Source organism: Dromaius novaehollandiae, chromosome 11 (assembly GCF_036370855.1).
Source record: "Dromaius novaehollandiae isolate bDroNov1 chromosome 11, bDroNov1.hap1, whole genome shotgun sequence".
In the NCBI taxonomy this organism is placed as follows: domain Eukaryota; kingdom Metazoa; phylum Chordata; class Aves; order Casuariiformes; family Dromaiidae; genus Dromaius; species Dromaius novaehollandiae.
Window position 1 is genome coordinate 27,544,029 of NC_088108.1, and position 16,084 is coordinate 27,560,112.

At 37.8% G+C, this 16,084-nt stretch overlaps 2 protein-coding genes across 11 annotated transcripts in view; one reads left to right on the top strand and one right to left on the bottom strand.

The window, feature by feature from the left end:
- Positions 1-5,975, top strand: part of LAS1L (LAS1 like ribosome biogenesis factor) — a 39,718-nt gene extending 33,743 nt beyond the window's left edge. For both annotated transcript variants that reach the window (XM_026095975.2, XM_026095976.2), the window contains exon 13: positions 5,547-5,975. In XM_026095975.2, the coding sequence (XP_025951760.2) occupies positions 5,547-5,637 (91 nt within the window). In that variant the 3' untranslated portion in view covers positions 5,638-5,975. The remainder of the gene's footprint in view (positions 1-5,546) is intronic.
- A 3,225-nt stretch (positions 5,976-9,200) lies between these two features.
- Positions 9,201-16,084, bottom strand: part of ZC3H12B (zinc finger CCCH-type containing 12B) — a 42,426-nt gene continuing 35,542 nt past the window's right edge. For all 9 annotated transcript variants that reach the window (XM_026096031.2, XM_026096028.2, XM_064518514.1 and 6 more), the window contains 2 exons: positions 15,977-16,083; positions 9,201-15,429 (listed from right to left, as the gene is read on the bottom strand). In XM_026096031.2, the coding sequence (XP_025951816.2) occupies positions 14,012-15,429; positions 15,977-16,083 (1,525 nt within the window). In that variant the 3' untranslated portion in view covers positions 9,201-14,011. The remainder of the gene's footprint in view (positions 15,430-15,976; position 16,084) is intronic.

Below are 16,084 nucleotides of genomic sequence, written 5' to 3' on the forward strand. Positions count from 1 at the left end.
GTTGTGTAATTATAATGGAAAATTTTGCTAGAGATATTCAGCAGAGGCAGGAGCCTTAGAATATTATGGGTTACCTTGGGAAGGGGAGGACTCTACCCCATAGTACATACAAGCTACACACTTGTCCATGGCCCCTCTCTTGGCCAGTAACCAGAACAGAATTGTTTGTGCAGGAACACAGCTCATCTGCTCCTGGAAGAGACAAACTTATCTGCATTATAGATTCTTGTTCACGTGTGTCAGAACACTCCTCTTGGGATCTACAAATGAAAGGGCCTGTCTCTCTCTCTTTTTTTTTTTCCCTAGTGTCTTCGGTTTTTATCTTATAGGTAATACTCAGTAATTTGATGTTTGCAAGGATACTAAAAAAGCAGTAGGTGACATTAGGGAATTCATGACAGAACGGTTGGTGTAGAATGGTTGATTGTTCAAAGTATTATGGTTAGGAGGAAGTTGCCATTCCATTTTATAATACAAAGCAGTAGATAGCCCTGGAGAGAACAAGATCTGTTCTGCAATACCTGTCCTGTGGACAAGGGTGGAATTTGTATGGTGGTGCTTTGCAGGGAAGCTGTTACCGATGTTGCCATGGAACTAGCCATCAGTGAAACCAATTACACAAGCTAGTGTTGTATTTAGAAACCTTGTTTTAAAGAGAAGGAAGGAAAAAAAAGCCCAAGCCACCAATAAATATCTTGGAGTTAAGAGTGAGGGTGTTGTTCATGCTCTTACCTCAGTATTCTGTTCTCCTCACGACTCGTAGAAATAAAAGAGGAGGAGGGAAAGTGACAGATAGGATGCAACTAACTTCCTGAAGAAATAACTGAAGAGCTGATTTCTGCTGCAGTGCCTTGTGATTGTGTTACAAGAGCAGAATGAGCCCCCACTAATTACTGCATTGCAGACCTGCACAACATGTGTTGCCTGTTCTGCGTAGCATAAAATTACGTGTACTTCCTGAACTCTTATTCCAGAGAAACTCAAAACAACCTACAAAGCAGATGCGTTAGGGAACATCTTCCTCACCCGAAGGTTCGGCCACTTCTCAGGTGGAGGCTGATAACAGCTAAGGCAAGCATAGCAGTGGTGTACTGGAAAAGCAGTATCCTGGAGATTTAACATAGCAAAGGCCACATTTACAAATTTCTACCCACTGTAGGCTGTTCTTTTCAAGTTGTCATGAAAATAGTTTTCAGCATAGATGATTGCGTTCTTTTATGTATAGCATTGAAACAATGTGAGCATACATTTGGTGGTGATATTGCCATAGAGATACGTAATTAATTGCTTCCAGAGATTTGCAGGTTGTCCTGAAATTACTTTAATCAGAATTTCCTGCTTTTGAGTTTGAAAAGACCTCATTTTTACCAGACAAGGTTTATAGTTGCTCTTTCTTACAAGATTCTGCTATAAGTTATGAGACCTTGGTGTCCAGAAGGTGCCTCTAAAGAACCTGAGGTTTTGCTTCAGATCGTACCATTCTTCCTGCTTCTATCTCCCTGGCTTCTATGCTATTAGTATTTGTGATCGATTTTAGAAATGCACAAAAATACTGCAGTGCGTTAAGGTACCAGTGGTGTCCTGACAGTAGAAGTATACAAGACACTTCCAGTTCAAAAGAGTTTTTCTAGCCTAAAGCAGAGGACAGGAAAAAGAGGAGTAAGTAACTGTAAGACTATACTGTGGAATCTAATTAGTGCTTGTTTTCAGGAGTAGTATATTTGAGGGCATAAATTAATGACAAAGTGCCAGGGATTAGGAAATAGCAACTTCATTTCTGGTGGGTTTTGTGCTGTCTTCTGAAGCACGTGATTCTGGCTACTCTGAGAGCAAACACAGGAGTGGTGAGATTGTGTGTGTGATTTCGTTGTGCAACTTCTACTCACTTAACTATACTTGGAGCTTTATAGCCTACAAAAATAACAGATGTGTCTGTTTTAAAAGGATGGTCATTTCTTTACTGGCTTTAGAACTGAAGCTCATTCAACCTGAGAATCTAAGACTGACTAGAAAAAAACATTTTTAAATGTCTTTCATTTCCATTAAATAGTAGAGTTCACATGGATGTATCCCCTTCAGTTAACAGGTATTATGCTGCCCTTTTCCCGGTGAGTGACAGCTCTTTCCAGACCTGCCAGGAAAGCATTCCAGCAAGTGGGTCAAAAGTAGCACATACTCTCTGTCTCTCATATTTGGAGATCACATCCAGCAACTGTAGATCAGACTGATGGACCAGCTAGTTTCCTTCCCTTATCAGTAGCACTAGAGTCTTTTGGAGGAAGAAGCCCAGACTGTATTCTGAAATATGATTTAGTCATGGTGAGAATCAATTTTATATAGATTTCAGATTAAAAAGCTGCAAGCCAGGTGTGGAGGTTTCAGCGCTTCATTTTTCAGACTCTGAAATAAGCCAGCAGGTGTTACTTTCCCCTCTGTCCCAAATAATTGCTTTCCATGTGGCCAGAGATGCAGAGAGCAACAATTACAAGAGCTTCTTCTACACTCAGCCGAGGAGGTGGATTTTTTTTTCTCTTCATGCAGCACTTTCTGATCTGCTTCCAGTTGGCTGTAGTTTGAACTAACGGTGAGTGTAACATGTCATGCAGCTCATATTACTAGAAAATACCCACATAAAGAATAAAAAAGCAGATACCAGGCCAAAAATAACAAGTATTTCTCTATCCCTTTTTTGTGGGTGAAAGGGGCAGAGAGTTTCTGCTATTCAGATCACAATCTGGCAGGAGGCCAAGGAAAAAAGCGTGGAAAGAAACATAAGGGAGAACTGTCGCTAAGGCAGATGAAAAGGAGCAGAACTTGATTTATTCTCCTGACTGGGCCTGGAAACAATCTAGGCTTCACCAGTACTGTTACAGGAATAATTTTTTCATTATTCTTATTCCCCTTGTATAGCGGCTTCTCCTTTTGCCAAAGGCCGTGTGGCATCTGGAGGGTTGTCTGACTTGCCCAGAGGCAGAGGGGAGCAGAACAGAATTTCTTGGCTACTTCTCATGTATTCTTCTATTTGGAAACCTTGTTCTTTGTCTTGCAGCAACATGGATTTCTGTTTCCGAATCAAAAGGGGTTCATTTGGATTCTTCCAGAAGGGGTGTTTGCTATTTACTACTTTAGTTCTGCCCTCCAACTTCTCTGTCTACAGAGACCTGTTCTGCGAGGTTCAGCGTAGGGGTAACAACAGTATGGTATGAGAGAATGAAGATTTGGTGCTTTACATTGGAAATATCTGAAAGATGCTTAGGAAAAGCATCTGCAACTTGGTAATGGGACACATCCCTTTTAGAAAGGGATGGCTATCTTTACTTTTCCCTCTGGCTTAACAGACCTACAGCCAATGAAGGTAATGAACTGCAGACAGGGTTTCCTGCAGCACAGTTTCGCAGATCGATTTGGAAAAAGGGCTTTGGACAAGTCATGTAAAAAGAAGCACAACCTGTTGTCGCAGACCAAATTCACCAGGTACACAGATGGGAAAGGAGTGTCTTGATAACCTTACGAATATGTTTCGTCTATGATGTTTGTCTAATATCTGCCTGAATTCTGCCTACCTTGTTTGAGGTCTGTGCTTCTAATGAGTCTTTAGAAAAGCTTACTTTTATAAACATGTGCTAGGAAAAATAGGTTTCAGCTGACAACCTACCTTCCCTTTTAAAGATGAACCAATCTTTAGAGACAATTAAGAGCCTTTCTCAACTCCCATTTTTCACATTTTCTGTTTCTGTTGTTGTTGTTTTTCTGGGGGTTCAAGAAATTGGAGAATGTGCCTTCCCTGAGCTTAAAGACTAAATCAACAGCCTAGCTATCCACAGGTTTTCTCCCATGAGATTGTTGGATAAGCTCTTGATTTGTTCTTTCCCTGCTCCTGTTTCTCTGCCCACCATTTGTCACACAGCTTGGGCCTCTGTGGAACCTCTTGCAGTTTCTCTGGTTTACCATCATATATTCCCAAAGACAAGCATGCTGTTCCTAAAACAAAATAGCCCGAATCTCAGAGAAGCAAAGTAGTTCCAAAAGAGCTAAATCCAGCCCAAACCAGTGAATTTTGAGGCTATAGTCCCTTACCATATATTTAGCTGTCTGTGCAGATACACAATTGGAAAAAAATTAGTGATAAACAAGTAGTTGTAGAACAGAGCAGCTCTGATTCTTCAAAGAGCACTTTCTCCCTTGAATCCCAAGTAATAAAATGCCGTTACCCTGCCTAACAAGAGTCTAGTTTCATCCCTCCTGAAAAGCAGTTAATCTGTTGTGCTGAACTTGCTCTTGACAACCTTCCTGCAGTACATTTCAGGTGGAGAATGATGTCAGTGTCTGTCTCCAGAGTCTCTGTCCGGGGGATGACAGCAGGTTTGAGAAGTCATGGGTGACGAGGAGTGTACATGCCTGGGGAGGAAAGATGACCTTGTTCGCAAGCTGAATTCTGGGTAGTTTCCATCAGCCAGAGGAAAAATGTCCGATCGTTACATTGAATGAGTTAGCTGTATTCTTTCAGTGTTGTCTTTGTCTGCAAGGCTCCCAGCAGTGTTTCATCTGAAAGGGGAGTGACTGGGAGGTATTTTGACCCTAGGAGGAGAAAGTATCTGTCTCTCAGGAGCTCTGAGCAGCAGCCTCTGCTGTATTGCCAGTTATTCCTGTACCATCTGGAAAAGGCATTGAGCTTTTCAGTGTATAGCTTCAAGTTGCTGTACGTCAGGCTCCCCATATACCTTAATCTTGTTTGCAGAAATGATTTTGTGTCCTCAGATGTTTTGTTTGTGTTTTAACATGGGACATAAGTTCCTGTGATGCTTGGATGCTTTGGAAAAGCTTGCAGTTCCTTCCTCCCTGGTCCCAAAAGGTTGTGTTCTTCAGTGGATCTTCTAGTGTGTGATGTGCTGTCTTGTCAAAATTCGTGCTTAGGGTTATTGCTGTGGCAGCCTCTGAAGCTTTGAATAGCTGCTCTCATCCTCAGACAGATATTTCTTCTTTGTGTATAAGCATATCTATCTTTTGTTTACTCCCAGTGTCAGTTTTGCCTTACAACAGGGGCAAATTTGGGAGGGTTGGCAATGACCATGGGGTACTTGGGCACGGCAGGCAGGACCAAAGCAATCAAGCAGATGTGTGCTGATCTATATTGTGCAATGCTTATAATTCATGATAGTCAGGTTTCAGGTCACTGTTAATTGCAGTATTAGCATTTTGCATGATTAGCTTGTACTCCTAGCTGCAAAAGACAGTTCAGATGAAAACTGTTGTGTGGTTATTTCTGAAGTCACGTCTCCCTAGCAGACATTTGTAGCTGCTAATCCTTCCTTTGGTATGTGCTAACCTTTGGCACCACAGGACTGTTCCCCTCTTCTGAGCTGATGAACAGTCTGGCAGCTAAATGTCCAGAGCTAAAAGAGAGAAGTGGTATTTTGTTTTGGAAATAAAAAAAACCCCGTTACAACTTCCTTAATGCAGTTTAGAATGCTATCAAAATTACTTTGGTGATGTAAGCTTCTAAATCAGTTTGATGCTTATGTGGCTTATTTCTCTTCCTCTCACAGCTCTGCAGAATTGAATGTTCCTGTGACAGGAGGACTGTTATGGACGCAGAATGACTTCCATAAAATAAAAAGTGGCCTTCAACTTTTCTAAGACAGCGGACTGCCCTCCAGCTTTCAGTATTGCACAAGATAAGTGGCATGGAAGAATTAGTAATAATGATAGGGAAATAGCAGCTCCAGGACTTTTTTTTTCTTTCTTTCTTTCTTTCTTTCTTTTTTTTTTTAATAAATGAAGATTTACTAATTTTGTCCATGTAAATTTTACTTTATAAAGGAGTTGAATTTTAAGTTCCATGAGTAATCATCTTTGTCTGCTTAACCACTATAGTGAACTTTTAGCTCTAGCTGATGTTTTCAAAATACAGTTAGTATACTTCAGCATTTTCCCCCCCCCCCCAGAGCTAATAAACACCTTTGACTGAAGGCAAACCGTCTTTCTAGATCCTGTTTTTCCTTTTGCACACATGTATTCTGAAAAATATACTGTGGTCCTCATTGGGCAGACTACTGAGCCCTTCTCTTCCAGTGAAGCTCATGTAGTCATGTGTGAATTTGGATTATTTTGCCAGGGTAGGATTATGCCATAATTTTCATCTAGCTAGGATTTAACATGACGCTGCAGGGATCAAGCCTAGCTATAGCATAGCTGAATAATCAATTTCAGATGCAGTTTGGTGCATAAACATCTTTGGATCTTTTTTTTTTTTTCTGTGTGAGAAATGTTTTCAAGTAATATTCTTGAGGCCACATCTGTCTCTTTTTTTAATTAAAATTTTCTGCTTGCTGTTGTTCCTATTCATGCTTTTGCTGAGATCAATAAATAATATATGGTCTTTGCCAGGAGGTAGTGTTGACTAGTCCAGAAATAGGCTGAGCACCTAGTTGAAAAGTTGGTGAGAAAAAAGGACTTACAGCTAGCATCTACTAAATGCAGTTTTCTTTAGCTGTATTAAAGGTACTTGGAACTTTGAGGTTTCTGCAAGTACCTGGTAAAAAATTGGGAGCATAAGTGTGTATTTATTTCATGACTCCTCAGTAAGAATTTGTTGGAGTATATCTGTTAGATTGGAAGACAGCGCCTTTCTCTGACTCAGGCTAGTGGTAATTTGCAGTATTTAAAAACAAAGCAGGAACAGCATTTGAAAATGTCAATGCAGCATTGTGCAATGAGATCTTTTTAGTTCTTTAGAGCTATTGCTGACATTATATGCTAATGTGCTTTGGAACGGGAGCTAGAAAAACAACAACTTTAGCAGTAGGCTGGATAGGATTAAATTGCAAGTTTAGAACAACAAAAAAAAAAAATTAAAAAAAATAAAGCCCTCATGGAAACCTTAGGCTAGCTCTCAAGTAAAGGCTTAGCTAAATATCCATAATGTAATTTTTTTTTTCTTTATTGTAATTTTTGTCATCCTATCCTACTGTGGTTACTGTCTGTTCAGCAGACAGCCAAAAATTGTTTAAAATGGAAAGTACATTGTACATTCCTTCTGTAGAAACAAGCAGTGCTGATTCTACACAATGCAGAGGAAAGCAAACATCACTTCCTGTTAGATTTTTTTTTTTTTTTTTTTTTTTAATGTGAGTCCTTCCCCTTTTTTTAATTAGTATTTTAGAAAGTTCTCCTTTTACTGAGCAGTTCCTCAAGCCTGTTTAGGAACTTTTCAGTGAAGTTGGTTCTTACTGCTCATCTGCTCGTATAGTTTCTTTGTGAGCTGTAGTCATTGCTCCATGTCTCTGTCATCACAACACCGAGGGAATCATGGAACACGGATCCTGCTCTTCAATCAAATTGCAGAGCTAAGGTACTAGCAAGTCAAAAAAAAAAAAAAAAAAGCTAAATCCACTGCTGCGAAGAATTTGTAGGAAAGCATGCAAATGCCAGATGCTTTAAAAAAAGATTCATATTTTATATTTTTATATATATATATATATATATATATGACTTAGGCATAAATTTTAGGCAGTCTTGGCATAAATTTTAAACAAAGTATTACTGGAGTAGGAGAAAAAGCAGGCATGAAAACAAGGGAAAAATGAAGTCAGGAGTGGCTGGGGAAAAGAAACATGACTGTTTCAACTTTTAGAAAGCTACTAATATTTTAAAAAACTGAAGAGGGCGGGTTTTTAGTAAAACAACAGTAGTGTAAAACCTAGATGAACTGTTCGTGTAATGCTCTGTTCAGGATTATGAACCTTGGTGTCTAATCTGGTTTAATCACAGGTGGAACAATTTTGTCACTATTTTCCCAGATATCTGGAAAATGACAAAATTAGTATAAATAATATATAATAAATGTAGAGATGATCTTAAAACATAAAACCAGCCAATTCAGATGACATAAAAAAGTAAGTAAATAATTACTGTATTTGGTACTTCTGAAGTTTGTCAATGCAAACCTAAGTTTCAAAAGGAAAGTATGATACTGGCAAATAGCGCACTATCTCTAGCTTCTTTTTTTTCCTTTAATTAAAGGTTTACTTGGTAAAATTTGTTTTCAGACATGCTAATTTCTTTACTGGAAGCACATCCTGGGTGGAAAAAGGAAATGCAGTTTTGATGTAGTCCTAAAATACTTGATTTTTTTTTTTTTTTTTCATTGCATCGGGCAGGACTTCTTAAGACTGCTTTCTCCCTGTAAACTAACTTATCCAGGTCCATGTTACAGTCTGAAAAAAACATCTGCAAAGGCAAACTGTAGAAAGGATACGAGATAGAAGCTGGGACTGTCTGGAAGACTGCTGGGATAAACCACGCAAGTAGGAACCACTGCACTGTTTGTGGCCCCTCTTATCTTTTGCCACCTTTTAAACTTCTTTTCAGTGTTAAGTGGATGGTGGTAAAAGATACTTTGTTCTGGTCTATGCAAGTCTTTAATATTTTGTTCTCTGAATCCCAAAGGCAGCTACTCTCACAGAATGAATACTACTTCAGCACTATTTAATAAAGGTTACAGTTTTGGAGAAGGAACAGGAAGATACTCCTGCAGAATCTAACTGGTACTTGTTTTCAGTAGTATATGCGAGGACATAAATTAACTACAAAGTGCCTGCGATTTTTAAGATGCAGCTTTGTAATATATACATTTTATTGTTTCTGAGGGGTTTTGTGCTCTTTCAAAGCACCTGGTTCTGGCTACCCAGAGAGCAAACAGGGGTGTGGTGAGAAGTTCAAACAGGTCCAGATAAAAACTATCATTTAACTTTTATTAGCTTTATTTTTTTCTTTTTCTCCCAAATAACTCAAAGCAGTTTGAGTCAAAGTAGTGGTAATAAATGAAATTGTATCACTTCCTCCATAATAAGGGAAATGATTAAAATTTTAAATAGCTCAAGAAAATTCCCGTAAGAGAGAAATTGGCAAAGAACATTCTAACAGAGCAGCACCTAAATAGTACAGCAACCTTTCTCCTCTGTTTTTTAAAGTAAAAAAGAGCCTCTTAGTTTTGTCCTGTTCCTTCACAGATTTAAGCACAAATGGAAAAGCCAAGTATTATGTATGATTTCAGAATCTGGGTATTTTTCAGTAAATTAGCTAAAAATATTGAGAAATTATTTGGATGGACTATAACAGTTGTTTGGGATAGAATAGCTTTTTTTTTTTTTTTAATTGTCTCCTGAAGAGGTTTACAAAATAAAAAGCTAGAAACGTAATCCAATGGCTCTCAGTTTTATTAAGCAAGCAAGTTTTTATATATAAAGTATAACATGTTCCAAATATATTAAATAATCATGCAAACCTGTTACAAAGAACAGTGAGGGGAAAAAAAAGAGCAGATAATAGCCTATGTTTTCTTTTGGAGTCCTCTCTCAATTCTTCTAATACATTTACAAGCTTTAAACATCACAGACAAAAATCACAGATATTATATAATGGTTCTTCAAAGGCTAACCAGAAACGGGGGTAAGAATAATTTAAGTGACAGTTCAATTATATTTTTCCAGTTGAAATATTGTGGGAGATATTCTTACAGTTAATAGGGCTCTGTCCCACACACTGTGGGTGTATAAGAGGAATATTAAAGCTGAGCACTTACCATGGTAGTAATAGTGATAGATCTAATGGTTGGAATAACATGAGCACATAGTACTAATGCATCAGGTAAACTTTTGGCAGGTCAAGATAAGATCATATTTCAACTTTGTGGAACAAAATCTCACTAAAATGATACATGCCTTTTGTCTTTAGAGTGGAATTTTTAAATATAAGACTGTAATAAAATATGACCATTGAAATTTTCCCATTTGCAATGTAGTATATCCCACAGGTATACATGCATGCCACCATCTAAGTACTTTTTTTAACTGAAGTATTTGGACAGATTCTTTGAGTATTCTGAACTCCTTTATCATTAAGAATGCCAAAATGCAAAAATGCAGTTTGAGGCAACCTGGCATTAAAAGTATGTGTATGGACCCAACTAGCTAGACATTCTGGTGTGTGTTTTTTGGTGTGTGGGATTTGTTTGTTTGTTTGTTTGTTTTGAAATGAGGGTTGTGTTTGTTCTAAGCAACTGCATGCATGCTTTCTAATATTAAGAGTTTAAATTTAAAACATTTTCACAAAAAAGCTAAACAGACATCCATGCTAGTGAATGAATGAATTACATGCAGCACCAATTAGAGCATTGCATACTTACTACAGTGATTTACAAACACCAAATACTGGTTTAACATCCATTTTCACTCATTTTGTCATTGAGACTTACATTATATTTGGGTCAACCAAAAAAACCCAAAGAGATTTATAAAAATTTTACAACAATTAAACAGTAATGTTTAACTCTACAAATGAATAAAGCAAACTACTGTAGCTCAATTAAGACAGCAACAGGACTAACAGTAGTCAAAAAAATCTATATATATACAATCTAATATATTACTAACATGTAATACTTACAAAAAAACATTAAATAACTCAGGCTGACATCCCAGAAAGCATTTGATTTTGAATCATAACTAATAAATTTAAGGTTATGCACTTTTAAGTGATAAAGTGTGTGAAAGTAAAAGATCAGTAAATCAGAACTCCCAGAGAAAACTCTGGCCCCACTAAAGTCTACTGCTTAAGTCCTGTTGATTGCAGTAGGCCAGGATTTCACACACACACCCACACCCACACCCACACACACCCACACACCCCTTTTTTTTTTTTTTTTTTGCAGGTTTTTCATTAGGGTTTTGTTAATTTTTATAGATTTTTTTATTAAAATATAGCTTCTAGAACTGTTCTCTTACAGTTTTAAAACATATTTAAATATCATGCTCTCAAAAAGAGCATTTATACACAGTCTTATATTTACAATATAGACAGTTATAATCATGTGTTTCTGAAGTCAGCTCTTCTATGTAAGAAGAAATCTAAGCTTATGTGCTGAAGATCTAAGCTTATGTGCTGAAGATTAATGACTGTGTCAGTGTTTTGAATTGACTCGTAAACATATCTTAACACATGTGGATGGCTGAATTACCATTTAAACTAGCTGATCAGGAGAGACTACATCACATACATGTTTCGTTGCTTTGAAGGAGAACTAGACAAGCACACACTTTGCAAACTCTTTCCAGAAGGCTACATTGCCCATTCTGTAATTCTATGGAAGATAGCTGCTCATAGCTTTTTAGAAAAAGACAATTTGCCTTCAAAGTGCCCTAGATAAATGGTATGCTGGATTTGTATTGGTATAACATTTCCATCCTTCGAAAAAGACTTATTCTATCAGCAAGACAAAAGTCAGTGAAAACTAAAATGACTAGACAAAAGTCCTACAAAAATTACTATCTCCATAAACCACCCAAAACTTCACACAGTAATTTCTGCTCAGGCTTCAAAATTAGAGTGCATCAAAAACACCTACCAAAACTCTCTTAAAATAGCTCATCTTTATAATTGGAGAAAAAGGAACAAACATTTTTCTACATATAAATATTTAATTCCATGCAAGATGGAAAGTGTGAGTGCACAATAAACTTCATTTTAAACCTAAATAATTTATAAATTAATCTGTTAAGACTAAGGCAAAGTCTACAGCAATTATATTGTTATATTTTAAACACATGCAAATGAGTTGTTAACACCAACATTTTTACATAAAGTTCTAGTGCAAGAATGTATCTGCTTAATAAATAGAGTAAAGATAACTTTATGTAATGCTTTGAGGTGTACACACAGTATCTGTGCACGTTATAAACTGGTTTTGAAAAGTTGTCCTTGTTTGTCTATAAACTATAAGTGCCCATTTTAAATAAAAAGATCCATAATTACCCATGGGCTACTTCCCTGTGACACATGGTGTCACAAACATCTTGGCGAACATGTAATACTGAAGTTAATCTAGAGATGCTTTTTTACACAGTTTTTATACAATCAAGAAAAAGAGATACAATTTGTATCAACAAACAAAAGGTCATTTCTGGTTATTTGAGGCATTGCTCTCAGCTGCTTATACCATGCAAGAGAAGAGAATAAAACTACTTGGAAATTAAAATTATAAAACGTTGATTAGTAAAAAATGTTTTGAAAACTGGCCAAGCGTTAAATCTGTTTTCTGAAATTACAGAGGTGTCTGAAGATTTATTTTTACCATTAACAGCTCAACTAATTAAAAAGCTTAGTTATTTTTAAATACCAAGTGTGAAGACAGAATCAACTTCAAACTAACACAATTTGAATCCATAATGACATGGTCATTATGTAATGTAAGAACTTGGAGAGGTTCCTGCACCAATACTAGAGTATTTATCATGTGTGAAATGATGTGGCTATCAAACACCAGTACATTAACTATAGGTGCACCCGTAATTGCTTTTATTATCTGACATGAACACATTTTTGCACATGATAAATAGTCCACAAGATATTTTGAATCAAGCCAACCATCAGTACAGTAACACAAGTGGAAGAGATGATGTAGTTTTGTTCCTCAGACAAACAAAACCAGAAAGCAGCATGCAAGCCATTATCAAAACACCAGAAACAACCCTGACTGCAGCCTCACGTTCTGTGTGTTTCACAGTAAGAAACATTTAGGCAGTGTCACACCTTCTCATGAAGAAACAAAAGGCCATAAACCAGGCCTTCTCAACTTTCATGAAAAAAACTACAGTAGAAGTCAACAAGTCCTAGCTCGAGACGTATCGAGTTAGTAATGGTTTAAAATGTTGAAATATACAGTGGATTCAAAAAAGGGCGTCCAGTCAGTGCAGCTTAAAAAAAACAATAAACGCCTCTTTTGGAGACATTTAGCTACAAAGGTTCCCACCCTGAGCAAGATAACCAGTTGCGCAAACAGTGCCACACACAGTTTTCTTCTCACCTGCTGAAACAAGAGCTCTAAAAGCTTTCATGAGGCAAATGCACACCTTTGCATGGATCTCACGAGCACAAACCAGGAAAGCTTTGCCACAAGCTCAAACTGTAGCATCTCTTTTCAAGAACCAGCCTCCCCCGCTCCCACCCACCCCAATCTCAAGTTGACCCGTACAGCAATCTTTAATGTTAGTTTCGCTCAAATGCCATCCCTGCTCCCAGGAGAAGGGCTGCAGTTACTGCTGAACGTCCAGGTTAACATGTGTTTCCCTCTGTTTGAGGCTGAGTAATCCAATTTACATGAAAAAAATCAACAGGTTTTTCTTTCTAACCTGTAGCATTTCTATTCATCCAGAATGGTAGTTGTTTACAGTACAGGTGACAGCCAATTCTGAAGCGAGATGCTACAGTTAAATTCCCTTTAGTTTATTGAATGGAGCCATGGTCTCCTCCACCTACCTTAATATTTTGGTCCTGATTTAATAACAAATTTGGCTTCTGCTATATTGAGCCAAAGTATTCAACATCCTAATAGATACTCAGACTCTTGGTGAACAGCTTTAAAATTTAAGAAATACCAACAATACTGACATGTAAAAGCTGAAAAAAGAATAAATCAGCTTTGCTTTTACAAATTGGATATTTTAATTTTTTGCCAAGTTTATTTTTTCTTAAATAGCTGACATGCCAATAGGCACTGTCAAGTGACAAAGCTGAAATTTCTAAAGGTGAGCTGGGAGTGCATAGAGCATACTTTGAAAGGCCAATTAGGTATTTATAATCAAATTGAAAGTATACACTAGTACATGCAATATAATTGGTAACATAATTTTGTATTAACAGCTTTGAGACACTGAACATGACATTCTAGTTCTTAATGATATATCCATGCAGCAAGGTATGCATTTCCTGTAAAATACTATTAAAAAAATCCCTATATTTAAAATCTTAAAATTTACAATGCAATCAGCTCTTATACAGTGCCTAGGCACATATATATATATATTTTATATATATGATTGCTACCATGTACAGAGTTTTATACTAAAATATTTAAAAAATATTTACAATAGATTTGCCCACTTCCATCGTGTAAGTTTTCCTCCAGTTCCTGTCTGCTGTATAGTTTCATCAGTCTAAAAGAGGCTGTAATGATTTAACGCCCTGTTCTTAATTTGGCAACAATCATAGCTGCCAGCTGTTGTGCATCTGTCATGTGGGGATTCTTCTCCATCACAGAAAGGACAATGCTTGGAGGGAAAATATTGCAGAGATTTTTATATGTTTGATACTGATGTTCTGGGATGATATGTGGTTCCCGTGGCTCACCACATACCCCAATCCAGGGATTCCGCCAGAGCTGCTCCATCTTCTCAGGCATGCTTCTCACCATTACAGGCTCATAACATGGCTGCATGAGGTTGTTGCTCAATGGATACGAGTGATAAGCATAAGAGTCTGATGCACATGGTAACGGATCCCAACTAGCATGCTGTTCTCGACAGAGAGGTGGTCTTCTCTGCCTTGTTGGGTTACTTTCATAGAGCCGTGAGTCAGAAATACTGTCCATTCTTGTCATGACCAAGGCACGGCTTGGCTGTGCAGTTGGATGAACATTTTGAGGCACAGGGTAGTCTCCTGGACAACTGGACCGCGCTGCAACAACTGGATGCTGGGCATGTAGGCCTAAGTGGGAAACTGACTGTTTGCGGAGGGATTGCTTAGGCTCTTCAGTTCCATAACTCTGAACTCTGTTTAAGGCTTCATGGTAACCATGCGAAAAAGGCTGAAGACCATTTTGTGATGAAAGTCTGTGGATCTTCACATTGTCTTCTGGACTGGCATCTGCTACACCCAGATACAAGTCATTGTAAGAGGAATAAGAATCATTACTTGTATGGCTTAAGTGATTTTCAGGACAGGGACTTGAGTTTCTAGAATACATCCCCTGGTCTGTATCAGCCCCATAATAATCTGTGTTACGCATACTACTTATGCTCAAGTTGGAAAAATCACTGAGTAAGGAATAATAGCCATGGTCCCCTAATGATTCATATTTGGGATACTGGTCAGTATAGCTAATTGAGGTACCATGGCTATTGGTGACTAGTATAGGAGGATATTGCACACTGGACATGTGTTCCAGTGAGGATTTCTGATGCGTGAACTGTGAGGAACCTGGCACTGGGCTGCTTGCAGAACGAGTATTTAATGCACCAGCTGCATGGCTTTTTGGTGGAGGGAGTGTTGGTACACTTAATGCAGAAACAAGAGATGGGACAGAGCTGGCCTCCGACTTCCGGGCTACCGATAACTTTTCCTCAGGCTCCACAGCTACCGATCTAATGCTTGGATCTGACTGACGTTTTGGGGTAATGCGTTTCACTTCAGAATTGATTTCTCCTTTGGAGCTGGATGGCCCTGTGCCACATTTGGCCAAGGCTCCCTCACTCATAGTTTTCACAGCAGATAATTTGGCACTTATTCGAAGCTCATCCGCTACTGACCTTTGAGGCTGGTTTGCCCGTTCTGGGTGGTAATATTTACATTTGTGCCCATAGGTGCACTTTTTACCTGTAAGAAAAGTGTCTTCAGGTTAAATAAACCAAAATCTAATCAACACCACTAGTTGATATCTTTGTATCTTTCACTGTTTCTCAATAGTAATGTTTGTATACTGTCACTGTAAGGAGAAATTACACATACAGGCAGTCACTGACTGCTGCCTGTATCCAGGTATATCACTGCAACAAGGGCAGAATATACCATTTTTTCCTCTACTGCTCATGATTTAAAGTACCAAAAACATACTTAATGCTGTATAAAACCAAACATCTCCAACAAAAGTTGTATAGTTATGAATCTCTCTCCTTGAATACAAACCAGAAGAAAATAGCACACAACTCTGATATCCACAAGGCATTTGGTAATATTTTGAAATATCTGGTTATCTTCAATTTTCTGCTATATTGTTTTTATTAATATAGCTATGCTAGGTATAAAAATGGATATAGTGCTTGGATGACAACAAGAAAAATGGCAATTTTGCTTTTTAAGTAATGTTAATTGCTTACTTGACCTCCCTTTCAATACAGCAAATCAGTCTGACTTACATACTTACCATAAGGACATGGTTGTTTTTTATGTTCAGGAATAACTGGCCTTTTCCTTAAGAAATTTTCAAGGCTTGGACCATGGCGTCCTAGAGGATCATCAGGAGGCATAAATC